The sequence below is a fragment of the Salvia splendens genome, chromosome 3, assembly GCF_004379255.2.
Source record: "Salvia splendens isolate huo1 chromosome 3, SspV2, whole genome shotgun sequence".
NCBI lineage: Eukaryota > Viridiplantae > Streptophyta > Magnoliopsida > Lamiales > Lamiaceae > Salvia > Salvia splendens.
In genome coordinates this window covers 35,618,033-35,635,033 of record NC_056034.1, presented here as the reverse complement: position 1 = coordinate 35,635,033, position 17,001 = coordinate 35,618,033, and the positions used below count along the sequence as shown (strand labels likewise).

The window sequence follows — 17,001 nt, the reverse complement described above, 5'->3', positions numbered from 1 at the left end:
ATATTGAGTGGCATGGAATTTTAAGAAAAATTATTTAGTGTAATATAGTAGAGAGTTGAAAGGTAATTGAGGTATTTAATGAGGAGTGATGAGCTATGAATTTGTTAAATATGAAAATGAACATTTTAAGTAGCACAAACTAAAAAAGAAAAAATTGAACCAATCTTAAGGGACTATAGGGACTATGGAGGAAGTACTATAAATATAATTAACTATAATGGTATAATATAATTAACACATTTTAATTTTTTAAAAGGGAACAATATAACACACACACCCCCCCCAAAAAAATCATTATACCCAGCATGACAAATGATATTAGTAATGAAAATCCTTCATAAAAAACTTGATACATTTATGTTAAGAATCGTGTCAATTTTATGATTATTTTATTATAAAAATAATAGTAAATGATAACATTTGAAGCAAGTTAACGCACTCTTCGAAACTTTAATAGTATATTTTTGGTTACTATCGTATTCGTATGGTATTCCATCTGTCGAAATTATATAAATGATGCACATGAATCATAAAATGCGATAAAACACTCTTATCAAATCCTACTACAGTACAAAGAAAAATAAAGAAAAATAAATTAACGTGTCATCTTTTTTCTCTACAAATCATTTTTGTAAAGTGTGCTGTCTATCCATCTAAAATTTCACAACACATAATCACATCGTTTACTATTTTAAAATTTATTTGTATATCAAGTCTTCCAGTTTGAACAAACCTGTAAATGTTATCGACTTGATGAATCACCACCCTCTAGAATCACCCCTCCCAATCCCTTATATATATTGCTTCGCAGTTGTCAATTTGTCATTGCCTCATGCAACTATTCACATTCTGCTTGAAGATTGTGCTTAAAGATTGAATTTTTACTCTGTTGAACGACCAAGAAACATGTCAAACCAAGCTGAAGATTCGTCGGAATACTTGTTGGATGATATTGATGACGCTGAAGAGAATGACAACAAGTTTGATGCCGGGAGCTGCAGCGATGCAGAAGATGCCGATGCTGATGCTGACGCCGATGCCAAAAGTTCTTCGCCCTTCACTTCTCAGCAATGGCCTCGAAGTTATATGTGAGTTAGGGCTACAATTAGTTTAAGTTACTGAAATTTTAGCTTTTTGATTTTCCATATTAGCAATATTTGGTTGATTCTCGTGAATGTGAGGCAGTAGATTTAAGATGTAATTTGAACTTTTATGCACAAACTGGTGATTGGTCCTCTATATTGCATGTTCTCCTAATTTGATAGGTATGTTTATTTTGTAATCTTGAATGACTCGATAAAATTTCTGGTAGAGAATGTGTTATTCCGTTTATCCGAGTTGTGTTGCTTTTGAGAAAATTCACTGCCCTTTATATAATAGGCCGACTTGAAGTTTAAAGGAATGATTTAGGTTATTGCAACTATAATTTGGATAATGGATGAAGGGTTTTGCTTGTTTTTGGCCCCATTGATTACTAATAAGCAACTGACTTGCCAGTGTAACAGCTGCCCTTCTTCTTCTTTTTTTGATTTTGATTGTTTTGTGTGTGTGTGCAGGGAGACAGCTGACGCTTACTCAATTTCCGTATCCCCAAGTTTTGGAACCTTGAAGCATCGTTCGAGCTCTAGATATTCATTTTCTGAAGTGAACAACAATGACTTCATGCAGTCTGATGCAAGAAGAAGTTTGCTTTTGCTATCGAAAGAAGAGTCACTTGATGAGAAATACGGCCCAGAGAGCATCTCTGTGGCAGGGTTATCATTGTCACAAAGGGCTTCATTGTACGAGCAACTTACTGGAGAACTTCCGATCAGTCGGGGGTGCAGCTTTTCTCAGACTATCTTTAATGGTGGCAAATATGATCAAGCATGGAGTAGAACATTTGCAGCTATTTTGTTCATATCTCCTAAAGAAACTACAGTTTCTTGGGTGTATACTAAAAGAAATTGTACCATTTTTTCATAATAATGAATGATTTCTAGATATTATAGCTGACATTTTGAAGTTTGATAGAAACTCACAAGATTGGCCTTTAGTTTTTATTTCTTTCCCTTCATTGTTCGACTTTGGTGTGTGAAGCTCTCTTAAGCAGTTACTGATGCTGTTCTGGTACAGGGGTAAATGTTCTGGCTGGGGTTGGACTACTCTCGACTCCGTACACAGTGAGGGAAGCCGGCTGGAGTAGCTTGCTAGTCCTGGCCCTCTTTGCTGTTATCTGTTGTTACACGGCTTCTCTTATGAGATACTGCTTTGAGAGCAGGGAAGGCATCATAAGTTACCCAGATATCGGAGAAGCAGCATTTGGCAAATATGGGCGGCTTTTCATCTCGGTACTTCACATATATTACACATCATCTATAACAACTCTTGTTATGCTAGAATATTGCTTTTTGATCAATCATTTCATGTGATTATCGATAAAGATTCTCCTTCCCTGTTTGATGTATATTCCTTCAACACCCCAAGACTTAACCATTTTGAGCAGCAATGGAGTTGATCTCTAACTTCAACATCTTTGCTTGATCTATATTGTTAATCCAACTTTTTTCTTGTTGCTTCTATAAAGTTCCTTCTTACATACGTATATAATAATTAATAAATATAATGATTTATAGTGCTAAACGATAATATTAGTAACGAATTTTAATTCTTTCTAGGAGGTTTAATATATATAAGCCTCAACCAGTTGATACTTACGCCTCATAAGCATCTTAATGCAGATCGTGCTGTATGCTGAACTATATGTAAGTCGAGCGTAATCAAATTCTATGTTCAATGCTATCCGTTTTTATCTGGCAAAGCATATCCCTTTAACTCTTTCCCCATAACTGCAGTCATATTGTATAGAGTTTATCATTTTAGAAGGAGACAACATGACCAGCATATTTCCTGGAGCAAGTTTGCAGTTGGGAAGCCTTAATCTCGACTCAGTTCACTTGTTTGGTATTGTTTCAGCTCTTATCGTTTTGCCAACTGTTTGGTTGAGGGATCTTCGAGTGATATCAGTTCTTTCAGGTGCCAAATGATTTCTGATTCATTGTCTACTGTTGTTTATGACTTATGAGAATCCACTAATATTTCTTGTTTTTGTGTAGCTTGTGGTGTTCTTGCAACTGTAGTCATTGTTGTCTGCTTGGTTTTCCTTGGAAGTTTTGGTGGTATCGGCTTTGATCAGACTGGAGAACTGGTGAATTTGAAAGGAATCCCGTTTGCAATTGGTGTGTATGGATTCTGCTACTCGGGGCACTCCGTCTTCCCAAATATATATCAATCAATGGCTGATAAAACAAAGTTTACAAAAGCACTAATAATATGGTAGCCATATTCTGACCTTTTCAAACCTTGCAAATTCAGAGTATTTCTATTATCTGACACAGTTTCTCTTTGTCGTGCAGCTTTCTGCTATGCTTTCTGCTATACGGAGGTGTTGCTGTTGTGGGGCATCTTATGTTCGGACAGAGTACACTGTCTCAGATAACTCTCAACATGCCACCCGATTCAATCCTTTCAAAAATTGCAATATGGACAACGGTAGATATCTAGAATTTGCATTTTGCCTTAGTTAATGACTATGAAAATTTGGTCAAGTTACTTACCAATTTTGGTCTTTTCTTTGCAGATCATAAACCCTTTTACCAAATATCCTTTGATTTTTATTTGTTTTATCATTTAAACAAGGCAATATTCGAATTGATTTAGTCCTGTTGGCTTCCTTAATACAGGCACATACGCCTTGTTGATGAATCCTTTGGCGAGAGGCATAGAGGAGCTGCTTCCCCCGAGGATCTCTGACAGTTACTGGTTCTATATTCTTCTGAGAACAGTACTCGTCCTCTCCACTGTTTGCTTCGCCTTCGTTCTTCCTTTCTTTGGTATACAGTACAAAGATCTGACTATATTTTTTTAGAACTGCAATTTTTCAACAAAGTTTGGTCATAAGGATTAAGGGTCCATGATGTTCACATGCTGATGATCAAACTTATTTGATGGTTTTGACAACATGTAAAATATGGATTGAATTTTGATTTGTTCTTACAATCCTGCAGGTCTTGTGATGGCTTTAATTGGCTCTCTCCTCAGCATACTTGTGGTGAGTGTTGTATTTTAAACCTTAATAATAAAATCATTCATCCTTAGCGATTGCATAATGTGGTGACGTCTTCTATCCTTTATATCTCTCACAAAATTAATACTACATCATATCGATATTCATGGATCATCAATCAAGATGGCCTAGAATGATGAGATAATGCTCGTCTCTTTATCTCCACTTGGAAAGCATGATGATAGAAAAATAAGAAGGTTTTAGGTAATGATGTGAACATGTTTGTGTTGGCACAAGCATTAGGGCAACACTACACTTGTTTTAGTTTAGTTTAGTTTAGTTTAGTTTAGTTTAGTGTGTTGTGTTTGGTTAAAGTAATTACTACTTTTTGCAGGCGGTTATAATGCCAGCTTTATGCTTCGTGAAAATAATGGGGAAGAAAGCGACGAGATCACAGGTGATAATGAGCTTGAGCATAGTGGTATTTGGTGTGATAAGTGCAACTCTTGGGACATATTCTTCTCTAGCAGGAATTGCAGATAATTATTAATTGAAGCTTGATTGCTGCCCACATGCATTATATTTTAATTCACTTTCTTGTCACAATCCCATTGAGGATTGACTTTGATATACTAGTTTGAGATAATAATTTTCACAAGCACATATAATAGAGATAGATGGGGGCCTATGGTGTGATTTTTGCAATATATATATATATATATATAGAGGTTAGTGATCAAGATATAACTAATCTTAAGTGTATAACTAGAGAACAAATCTCAGCCACACATCTTAATGGAACAAATATTATTTATTTTAATAATATAAAATAGGCAAAGGGTATTTTCGTAAATTATAGCATGAAATTTAAATATGGGATCAAATTACTCGGTTTGTTCTCTCCCGCACGTCTAAAATGGCAATCTCCCTCTCGAGCATCTGAACACTGGCTCCGTCCCTCCCCCTCCGCTTCTTATACAATTGCGGCGGCGGAATGTGCTTTCCTCTCTGTGGCGGAGTTGCCGCAGGCTCCGCCCACTCCGACGCCAGCCCTCCGGTGCTCGTCCCTGTGATTACGTCAAAGTAGTCTGCAATTCTAGCATCTTTGCTGTCCAATTTCTGGAGCTGGGATTCGAGGAATTGGAGACTCTTGGCAGGGATGATGCCGCCTCCATTACGCCTGAGTATAGCCTGTTGCGGTCATCCATTGCTTGAATCACGGTTTCCTCGCGGATTGTCGGAGAATCGCACGCAGTGAATGTGTTTTGTTAGTTTTAAGAGAGAGAAAGTTGGTGCTAACTATGTTGATAGTGATCTGTAAGCAGAGATTTGGGTGAAGAAGAAAATTAAAGGAATATTTTTGTAAATCTTATGCTACTAAATATTCATTTATGAGAGAGACAACTTTCATTCCTATGTATTGCAAAAAAATTCAATTGCTTTACGCGTGAAGGATTGCTTCATTTATTCGTTTAATCTCAAAGCGATTAATACAGTAATAAAAGAGGTATAAATTGGGAAACAAAAAAATACGGATAAAATATTTGATTGATATATTGATTACTTGTTGTCATCGCTTTGATTTTTGTCATTATTTTACTTCACACTTGTTTACAAAACACATCACTCTTGTTTACAAAACACATCACTCTTATTCTGATCTTACTTCACTCTTGTTTACAAAACACATCACTCTTATTCTGATCTTACTTCGCTCTTGTTTACAAAACACATCACTCTTATTCTGATCTTACTTCGCTCTTGTTTACAAAACACATCACTCTTATTCTGATCTTACTTCGCTCTTGTTTACAAAACACATCACTCTTATTCTGATCTTACTTCGCTCTTGTTTACAAAACGCATCACTCTTATTCTGATTTTACTTCGCTCTTGTTTACAAACACAAAGAACAACACATAAATATGAAGTGATCTAATTCCAAACTTAAGCACCATCAAGATTCAAGAAATCAAATTCTCATAATAGTAGTGATCAAAAATAAATCCCAGTGCAACAAACACAAAATTGAAGCAAATTATGTGCATTATTTAGCAACAATTATCCAAAACTGAAACTCTAATCAACAAAAATCAATGATTTCTGTGAGCATGGAAGTAGAATATGACAGCAGCAGCAGTGGCAATGGTTGTGACCATCCACCTCCTTCCACCGTCGATCTCCCTAATCACCATCTCCTTCTCATCAAAGCACCTCTGCATTTCCTCCTCCGCCAAATCTTCCGATTCTAATTTCTCCACAATCCTTTCCAAAACCTGGATTCGCTCATCTCTAGCATCCAATTCCACCATCAGCGACGCCTTTTTCCTCCAATTCAGCGTCCGATTCCTGCAGAACGTGACGGCGATGGCGACGCCAACATCGACGAGAAGGTTGAATCGCGCGAATTTTGCATAAGAGAGAAGAGAAGGTTGAATCGCGCGACGAGGTTGAATGTCATGCCGCCGCTGTGACGACGGCGGGTATAAGGCGGCGATGAAGATGGAGAAGAGGAGAAGAGGAGATGAATTCAATTTGCCGACGTAACCTATTTTGGCTATGCAATTACCATTATACCCCAGCCTTGTTATTATGGAGTAAATTTGTGATTGAGGGAACTAATTTCTCCTTAAATTCAAAAATTAATACTAACCATTGATTTTCTTGATCTTGTGGCTATAATTTGTTCTCTAGTTATTTGGTTAAGGGGCATTTGTCATAGATCACTACTATATATATATATATGCACTAATAAATGTTTACTTATGTAGTAGATGACAATTGCAATGAAAATGAATTATGGTTTACAAATTCTGGTAAATCTATAAGGTAAGGATGATTCTGTTTATAAGCCATTTTTAAATTAATGATGATCAACTAAAAAAAGAATTACTAGTAAACTCTTGCATATCACTGCATACAGCAATTAGTAATTATACTATCCCACATAAGTAGTCATGTTTTGACTGAGTACTGAGTTAAAAATATAATAATGAAAAGTGAATTAAGAAAATTAGTAAATGTGAGTCTTATTTTTATATACTATTTCATTAATTTTATAATAAAATATGAATAAGAAAAATTAGTGAAATATGGAGTATAATTTTATTATAAAAAATGGTAAAATAAAATAAAATACTCCCTCCGTCCCACATAATTTGACCCAGTTTTTCATTTTGGGTCGTCCCACATAATTTGACCCATTTCACTTTTACCATTTTTGGTAGTGGACCCCACATTCCACTAACTCATTCATACTCACATTTAATTATAAATCTAATATACAAAAGTGGGACCCACATTCCACTAACTTTTTCCAACTCACTTTTCATTACATTTCTTAAAACCCGTGCCCGATCAAAGTGTCCTAAATTATGTGGGACGGAGAGAGTACTAGTATAACTTTATTAGACCTAAGGGAAATAGAATTAAGTGACAACATTAACAAGTCAAGCAGAATGACGTGGCATTGTGATCTGCTACTCTGCCTGACACTGAATTCCCCAAAATCACCCGGCCATGAATTTCATATGGCATTCAGAGCACCCGCAACGTTGTGCTGTTGCGGTGCCTATGCCGTTCCGGAGGAACGGTTCCGCGGCGGCACGCGTTGCAGCCGCCGTGTCGTCGCCATTCCGTGCCTATGCCGTGTCGGGTGTCGTTGCCGCGGCACGCGGCATGACACGTTCCGCCACTCGCCGAGGCGACGTGGCGGGCTCTCAGCGCACGCGTGACGCTCACTCGCTGCCTCGCGAGTGGGTTTCGTCACGGTGAAGCAATAATTCATTTTTTAAAAAAAATTCGAATTTAATAAATAAAAAAAAATTTGCAACGGTATTGTGACCGTTTTTTTATCCGTTTTGTATTTTTTTTATTTTTTTTTATTTATTTACTCTATAAATACTCCTATTTCATATTCATTTCACTCACAAACACACATCTATTCCTCTCAAATCCTCTCTATTTCCACCCCAATTTTCATCTCAAATCAACTCTGTTTTTCTTCTCTCAAATTTAATCAAACTAATGGATCATTTTGAACAAATGCGTCAAATATTGGAACAATCACTTGAAGAAGATCGACGACCGGAAGAAGCCGCGACGCCCCAACGACGCTCCCGTACGTACATCCATCGTAACCGGGAGGAAGCCGCCGCAAGGTTAGTACGCGAGACGCGACTACTTCTGCGATAACCCGGTTTGGGGAGATACGTACTTCCGTCGCCGTTTCCGCATGGGGAAACCGTTATTTCTCCACATCGTGAATACTTTGGCAGCCCGGGAAGAGTTCTTCCAGGAAGGGTTCGATGCGGTCGGCCGTCCCAGCCACACGACGTTGCATAAATGTACTGCAGCAATCCGCCAGCTTGCGACTGGACAAACGGCCGACATGTTCGACGAATAACTCCACATCGGAGACAGCACTGGGCGAATGTGCTTGCTCAAATTCTGCAAAGGCGTCCGGGCAGCCTTCACCGACGAATTTCTCCGGCGGGCAAGCACGACCGATTGTCAGTTCCTGCTCGACCTTCACAAAACAGTGCACGGATTCCCCGGGATGCTCGGCAGCGTCGATTGCATGCACTGGCAATGGAAGAATTGCCCGGTGGCGTGGAAGGGGTCCTACACGAGCGGCCACAAAGGCACCCACCCAACCGTTATACTCGAGGTCGTTGCCGACTACCGCCTTTGGATCTGGCACGCGTACTTCGGGGTCCCCGGGTCGAACAACGACGTAAACGTGCTCCACCAGTCCGACCTCTTGACCGAAGTTTTGGATGGTAAAGCGCCGGCCATCAACTTCGTCGCCAACAACCGGCTTTATAAAATGGGGTACTATCTCGCCGATGGCATCTACCCGAAGTGGCCTACCTTCGTGAAGACGTGCAATGGGTCTGCGAACCCAAAGCAGGCTCTTTTTGCGCAAAAGCATGAGGTTGCTCGCAAGGATGTGGAGAGGGCGTTCGGGGTTCTCCAAGCGCTTCAACATCATCAAAGCCTCGGCTCGTACGTGGTTCATGGAGAACATGGTCGACATCATGTATACGTGCATAATCTTGCACAACATGATTGTCCAAGACGAAGGACCCGAGGCGGGAAATTGGTTCGACCCCGAATCCCCCGGAAGCTCAACCGCAAGTAGTCCGCTTCGAAGTGGAGCGCATCCGTCTATACAAGAACGGTTATCTATTCGTGCAAGGACACGCGACTCTAGCGCCCACACCCAACTCCAACAGGATCTAATTGAGCACTGATAAGGCTAATTTCATGCATGGGTCTAGGGATTTAATTCGTGATTTTACTGGGGCTAACGCACGTTTAAAGCCAGGTGTGTAAAGGAATTCGCCAGGTCCAAGAAAGAAGACAAAAAAATCACAAGGTCGAGGAACTGGCGATTTAGTGAACGATTATGAAGAGAATTGCTCGACGGAGGAAGCTCTAGAGTTGAAGGGTAGAATAGGGATTTCTACGAAGACTCAATGGCTATGTCCGCATCTATAAAAGACAGAAGCATGCAAGCTGGAGGGATCTTCTCGGTGGAGACCTCACCACAGCTTGTTGCCTAGTTCACTTTCCCACACACACACTTGATACTAGTTTGAGGAGATCTCAGTTCACACGTTCGGGTTTCATCTTAGCTTCCGATATGGTGTAACACCGCTCTTGTTAGGAGCGAAGAAACAATTTATTTTCCGCTTTCCGTATTTTACTTACTCTGCCGAGCTTCGTTGTTCGAAGCTCGGTTCTCTGTTTTCACCAAATAGTTTCTGGTTTAAATGCAAGTTTGATTTTCCGTTATGGTGATTGTGTTGATTTCTAGTTTGATTGCTTCGTTTATTGAGATTTTGGTGTTTTAAATTGTCTGAGTTGGATGCGTTTCGCAGCTGTTTTCTGAGTTATTATAGGTTAATGGTCAGATCTGGGAAGTTGGAGTTGGATTGTGGAAGAACTTTGGTTGGATTTGCTGGATTTGTTGGTTGTTGGGTTCGGATGTCTTGGATCCGGAGTGGATCAAGTATTCTGACGTGAATCTGAGTAGTTTCGATCTGATTTTCATGCTTAGTTTACGAGTTTTTCTTTCATTCCGTCTAGTGTACGCAGATCTGATGTGTTTCCGTTTTGTGGCAAGTTTCCGACGACCAAATTTCTATATTCTATTCGAATCTCGCTTTGTGCTCTGTTTTGTTCATCTGCAAGTTTAATTCGGTTGAGAGGATACATTTCGCTGCGAGCTAGCGTCAGAGTTTGTTATCTGCAGTTTTTTTTCCGTACTTGCCACTTTTGGAATTATGGTCCCCACTTTCAGTTATCTTCTGTTTAGCTAGATTAGGTAGTTGTTTACACTGTCTAGGAAGTGGTTATGTTTCTTGCTGTTGAAGTCTGAATTTACAAGTTTAATATGTCCTAGGTCTAGCATTTACATTTCCTGCCTAGGTCTAGAGTTAGTTTAAAATTCTCAACCCTTTTGCGTGGCAGCAGCCATTTGTTTGTCCAAAGCCTCTGAGCACTACTTTGCGAGTCCATCTCTGTGGGATCGACCCCACTTCCCTATACTAATTCATAGTATTCGGGTTGAGGGATTTATATTATTTTTTGAAAGGGGAGTTGAGAGTGCCCAACGACTGAAGCACTGTATGTTCTCTTGAGTTCCTGGACCCTGTGCTCCAGTGGACTTAAGAAGCATGGTGTCTTGACCGAGCGCTTGCATTGATCAATTTCTGTGCATACGTACGAAAGAGCCTCTCTGTTACTTTCATACGCTTTCAAATGGCGCCGTTGCCGGGGATGGATGGCGTACTTTGTGTTAGTGCTTAGAGTAGTTGGTACGAATAATTTTAATTTACTGTTTTTTTTTCGTTTTCTTTGTAGTGCATGAGCAGGAGCTTCTACCGGAGTAACTCGTCTGGTTGGAAACACGGTCAGTCCGTTTGGAAGATCAAGGATACAGCCTCCACCGTAACTACCAGATCAGGGTTCACGACGGGAGATCCGTTCCCGACTGAGTTTTTGAGTGACGAATCCTGGGAATCTTCAGGACGAAAGGATCCGGAGTCCCCACCAGAATCAGAAACAGAGTCGGAAACAGGGGAGGAAGAGGAAGTTGAGATGGCGCACGTAGCAGACCCAGATCCAGAAATAGGGTCACTAACGGCTCATCTCGATGGAGAGCCAGCGCATGCAATAGTGATGAACCCACGTCAGAAATCTATTGAGATCAAAACGAATGTGTTAGGCGTCTTGCCAACATTTTCTGGGCGAAGGAGTGAATGCCCGTACGAGTTTTTGAACGAGTTTAGCAAGTTGTGTGGCATTCAAAAGAGGCCTAATGATGCGACAGAGGAGGACTATCGCTTGCGCGCGATTCCTTTCACTCTAAAGGGGGAGGCAAATACATGGTTGTTGAGATTACCCCCTGATTCTATCCGCACCTGGAGGGACTTTAAATTGGAATTCCTAGATTACTTCTTTCCATCCAACAAGACGAACGCTCTGAAGAAGGAGATAGTGGAATGCAAGCAGGATTACGATGAGTCATTGAGCCAATACTGGTCAAGGTTCAAGGGATTGCTGGACGCGTGCCCGAATCATCGGATGATAGAGGCGGAGACATACTCTCTGTTTTATGAAGGGGCAACTCCCGAGTCTAAGGATTTGATGAACTCCTCGAGCGGGGGGAATTTTACAAGGAAGAGAGGAAGCGAGGCAAGAGAGATTTTGGGAAGATTAATCGACGCCAAGAAGGCGTATGACAGCACGAGGAATGCTGTGAGAAGAGGCTCTGCGAATGCATTGAGGGAGCTGGAGGATGACAAAGTTGAAGCAAGGATTGATAGGCTGGAGAAAGCCTTGCTGAATGCTATCGAAAGGACTAATACAGCCGCACTAAAGGAAACGGCTAAGATGTTAGGTCCAGGAGATAATCAACTCCAGCAATATTACGGACCTCAGGAAGGTGGTTACCAGGCCCAGGCGAACGCGATGGGAAGTTGGAATCCTGATGGAAGTTGGAACCAAGGAAGACAAAGAGATGCACCCTGGAGAAATCACCCGAACTTTAGATGGTCTGAAAATGAGCAAAGCCAGCTAGCACCCCAATTGAGTATACAGTCCGCACCGCAGCCCGAGAGGCAGGGTAACTGGAGAAATCATGAGGGGCAAGGAAATTGGAATAACCGTAACCAAGGAGATCACTCGACCTGGGGAGACAAGAATCAGAATTATCAAGGGAACTCTTATGTACCACCACATCAAAGGAATGCCAAAGCACCTTACCCAGGTCAAGGAAGTAATTTCAACAACAATCCAGGAGGTCAAGGGCACATTCGCCCAGGCCAAGGAAGTGGAACAATCCAGAATATAGGGCCAGATCCCAGTCAGCCAAGCTCTAGACCAAGGAACCTTGATGAGATGGTTCACGACCTCGTCAGTTCCCAACAGCACATTCAGAACAATTTACAGTCGAACAATGATGTGGTCCACAAGCTTCAGGATGCGCAGTAAGAACAGAAGGCAGCAATGGATATGTTGGCCAAACAGTTGTCTCAAATAGCTACTTCCTTGAGTGATATGCGGGGAAACGAGGGCAAGGTTCCTGCATCAGTAAGACCACCTGACAGAGCCAATATTAGCCAGATCACACTAAGATCTGGGAAGGAGTACGAAGGGCCGGTCATGAGGTACAGAGAGGTCACGACCCCCATTAAGGATAAGGGAATAGAGGATACAACCACTGAATCAAGGGACTCGGTTGAGAGCAACCCTGCGGTTAGAGATGAACTTCGGGCAGGAGATTTAGAGAAACAGTTGCCCAGGACAATCGAACCCTTTTTCCTAGATCCAGAGCCGGAATTGGTAGAGAACAGAGGAGTTGATAAATCTTCAGCAGGTGAATGTTTCGGAACCGGGAAACGACCAAAACCTTTCCCGAACCGAGGAGAGGCAAAGAAAAAGAGGGATGAGCCAGTGGATCTTATGGATATTTTCGGGAAACTGGAGATAAATCTACCCTTCTTACAGGCTTTGAAAATGCCAGTTTTCAGCAAATTCATCAAGGAGTTTATAGCTGGGAAGGCTCGACCTAGTGGAAAAATCTTGATAGGCGAGAATGTGTCCGCGGTGATTCAGAAGCGGAGGATGCCCTCGAAATGCAATGACCCGGGTATGTTCACTTTGCCCATTTCTATCGGCGATGTAAAAATTGAGCATGCTATGTGTGACTTGGGAGCATCCATAAATGTGTTACCCCTGTCCATATACAAGAGGTTAGTGAGAGTAGGTATGGTGGATACGAAGGTTGTGATCCAATTGGCGGACAGGTCATGCATCTGCCCTGAAGGAGTGCTCGAGAATGTAATAGTCAAGGTACACGACTTCCTGTACCCGGCTGACTTCCATGTGATTAAGATGAGCGATAATGAGTCTGAAGAGTCTGGCGGAGTATTATTGGGGAGACCTTTCTTGCGAACCGCTAAGACTATCATTGATGTCTTTGATGGTACTATCTGTCTCGATTACAATGGGGATAAATATACATTCAGCATAGATGAGGCAATGAAGAAGCCACTTGATGTTGAAAATTTGCATTCCGTAGATGTCATTAACCCCTTGGTCCAGGAATACCTCGAGACTGAATTAATGCAGGGACAGATTGAGAACTCAGAGATGAGTCATGCTGTTGATAGGGAAGTGGCCAGTTGGTGCCAAGCAATGAATACGAGCAAGTTGTCGGATGAAGAGCTAGCAGAAGCAATTCTGGAGTTTTGCACCAAGCCCGAGCTAACCAGATCGAGGGAGACACTTTATGGGGCAAGCAAGGAAGATCTTCCTGGATCGACTAAGGGGACGACGACTGGAGCAGCAGAAAAGAACCCCTTGCCTCAGGAAAAAGATGTTCCCAAGAAGGAGTTGAAAACACTTCCGCCAGGCCTAAAGTATGCTTACCTTGAGGCGAATGAGACTTTTCCGGTGATTATCAACAGCAACTTGATCAAGGAACAGGAAGAGGAGCTGCTGAAAGTCATCCGAAGGAACAAGAACGCTATTGGTTGGACACTTTCTGACTTGGTGGGGATTAGCCCTGATCTGTGCATGCATCACATTCGACTAAATGAAGGAGCGAAACCCTGCAGAGACCCTCAACGCAAATTGAATCCCAATATGAGGGAAGAGGTGTTGAAGGAGGTATTGAAGCTGCTATCCCTAGGAATCATTTATTCCATACCAGACAGTGAATGGGTTAGCCCAGTACATATGGTACCCAAAAAGTCGGGAATCCAGGTTGTCAAGAATGACAAGAATGAGTTGGTACCGACCAGGCTAGTCACCGGTTGGAGGATGTGCATTGACTACAGAAAATTAAACGAGGCAACCAAGAAAGACCATTTTCCCCTTCCGTTCATTGACCAGATGCTGGAGAGATTAGCAGGCAAGCAATATTTCTGTTTCTTGGACGGATACAGTGGGTATTTCCAAATTTACGTGGACCCTGAGGACCAGGAGAAGACAACTTTCACGTGTCCGTTCGGAACGTATGCATATCGGAGAATGCCGTTTGGCCTTTGCAATGCACCAGGCACTTTTCAACGGTGTATGATGAGTATTTTCTCAGACCTGCTGGAAGATTGCATTGAAATCTTTATGGATGACTTCACTGTATACGAGGATTCATTTGATTCATGTCTGGCGAGCTTGGATGTAGTACTGAAAAGATGTCAAGAGAAGCACTTGGTCTTGAATTTCGAGAAATGCCACTTCATGGTCCCTGAAGGAATTGTCCTAGGGCATGTAGTATCGGAAAAGGGCATACAGGTGGACCAAGCAAAAGTGGACGTGATATCAAAACTGCCCCACCCGACAAATCAAAAGGAGGTAAGGGGATTCCTAGGTCACGCAGGATTCTACAGGAGATTCATAAAGGATTTTGCCAAAATTGCTCAGCCACTCACTCATCTGTTGCACAACGATGTTGAGTTTGTTTTTAATGAGGAGTGCATTAAGGCTTTTCAGCTGCTGAAGGACAGATTAGTATCTGCCCCCATCATCAGAGCACCTGATTGGGGTTTGCCGTTTGAAATCATGTGCGATGCGAGTGACTATGCAGTAGGGGCGGTGCTAGGTCAAAGAGTTGACGGAAAAAGTTACGTGATTTTCTATGCGTCAAAAACGCTAAATCAAGCCCAGAAAAATTACGACACCACGGAGAAGGAAATGTTGGCAGTCGTGTACTCTTTTGAAAAATTCCGACCATATCTGCTCGAGTCAAGGGTGATAGTCTTCACAGATCACGCTGCGATAAAGTACTTACTGGCAAAGAAGGAGTCTAAGCCAAGGTTGATCCGTTGGGTGTTACTGTTACAGGAGTTTAACTGGGAAGTCAGAGACAAGAAGGGAACGGAGAACAAGGTGGCTGATCACTTGAGTCGCATTCACCAAGGTGAGACGGATGAAGCAATACCTGATGCGTTCCCGGAAGAACATCTTTATTATCTTAACGATTCTCCTAGACCTATCGATTTTGAAGAAGTAATGGCAGCGACAGGTCCAGGAGGTGCTGAAAAAGGGAAATGCCAGACGAATGCAGAACCATGGTTCGCTGACCTAGCAAATTACTTGGTCACTAAAGAAGTGCCCAGCTCCGACGAAATTTCCCGGGCCCAGAAGATGAAATTAAAAAGTGAAGCCAAATACTACTTTTGGGACGATCCGTATTTGTGGAAAATGGGAGCTGACCAGGTAATTAGGAGATGCATTCCGGAGTGGGAGCAAATGGATGTGCTGAATCATTGCCATGCTCTAGCTTGTGGGGGTCACTTTGGACCTAGGAAGACTGCAAGGAAGGTTTTAGACAGTGGTTTCTACTGGCCGACATTACACAAGGATGCATTCGAATTCTGCCAGAATTGCGAAAGGTGTCAGCAGACCGGAGGAATTTCTAGAAGGGACGAAATGCCACAAGTCCCGGTGATTGTTTGTGAGATTTTCGATGTTTGGGGTATGGACTTTATGGGTCCATTTCCATCTTCATATGGGAATACATACATACTTGTGGCGGTGGACTACGTTTCGAAATGGATAGAGGCAAAAGCTACGACCTCCTGCGAAGCTGTAGAAGTAGCCAAATTTCTGCGATCTAACATTTTCAACAGGTACGGAATCCCTAGGGCTGTCATCTCAGACCAAGGAACCCATTTTAAGAACCGTACAATAGAGGCTCTCATGAAGAAATACGGAGTCCACCATAGGTTGTCTACACCTTATCATCCTCAGTCCAACGGCCAGGCAGAAATATCAAATAGGGAGATAAAGGCCATTCTCGAAAAAACGGTGAACCCGTCTAGGAAGGATTGGAGTAAGAGACTGGATGATGCATTATGGGCTTATAGGACAGCTTATAAGACACCTATTGGTATGTCACCATATAGGTTGGTATTCGGAAAAATGTGCCACTTGCCCGTGGGAATCGAACACAGAGCATACTGGGCGGTCAAAGAGATCAACATGAACCCGCAGGCTTGTGAAGAAGAGAGGAAGATGCAGCTCCAGGAACTGGAAGAGTTACGGCTTGAGTCTTATGAATCTGCCATGTGGTATAAGGAAAAAACTAAGCTTTGGCATGATAAAAATCTCCGGGGCAAGGAACTCAGGGTAGGACAGAAAGTCCTTTTGTTTCAATCCAAGCTCAAGTTGATGCCTGGAAAGTTAAAGTCTAAATGGATTGGGCCTTACATCATCGTGGGACTTCGAGCAAACGGAGCAGTTGAAATCCAGGGAAGTGCACCAAATTCCATACCCTTTCTTGTCAATGGACATAGGATAAAGGTCTTTAGGGATAGCTCGGAGTTGTGTGTAGTGGACGAAGTGCCACTACGCGCACTCTTTGATATCACCTAACCAGTCTAGGAAGGAAGTGTTCTTAGAATATCTCCTGGGTCTAGCACTTAAAAGTTTGACCATAC

General features: G+C 42.0%; 1 protein-coding gene across 1 annotated transcript; it reads left to right on the top strand.

The window, feature by feature from the left end:
- Window positions 1-742: 742 nt before the first annotated feature.
- On the top strand, window positions 743-4,627 carry LOC121793923 (amino acid transporter AVT1A-like). The gene is made up of 11 exons (XM_042191947.1): window positions 743-1,088; window positions 1,557-1,849; window positions 2,116-2,330; window positions 2,721-2,744; window positions 2,835-3,015; window positions 3,096-3,315; window positions 3,396-3,531; window positions 3,620-3,639; window positions 3,727-3,872; window positions 4,047-4,090; window positions 4,440-4,627. The coding sequence occupies exons 1-11, from the start codon at window positions 907-909 to the stop codon at window positions 4,593-4,595; spliced, it is 1,617 nt and encodes a 538-aa protein (XP_042047881.1). The 5' UTR covers window positions 743-906; the 3' UTR covers window positions 4,596-4,627.
- Window positions 4,628-17,001: the final 12,374 nt, after the last annotated feature.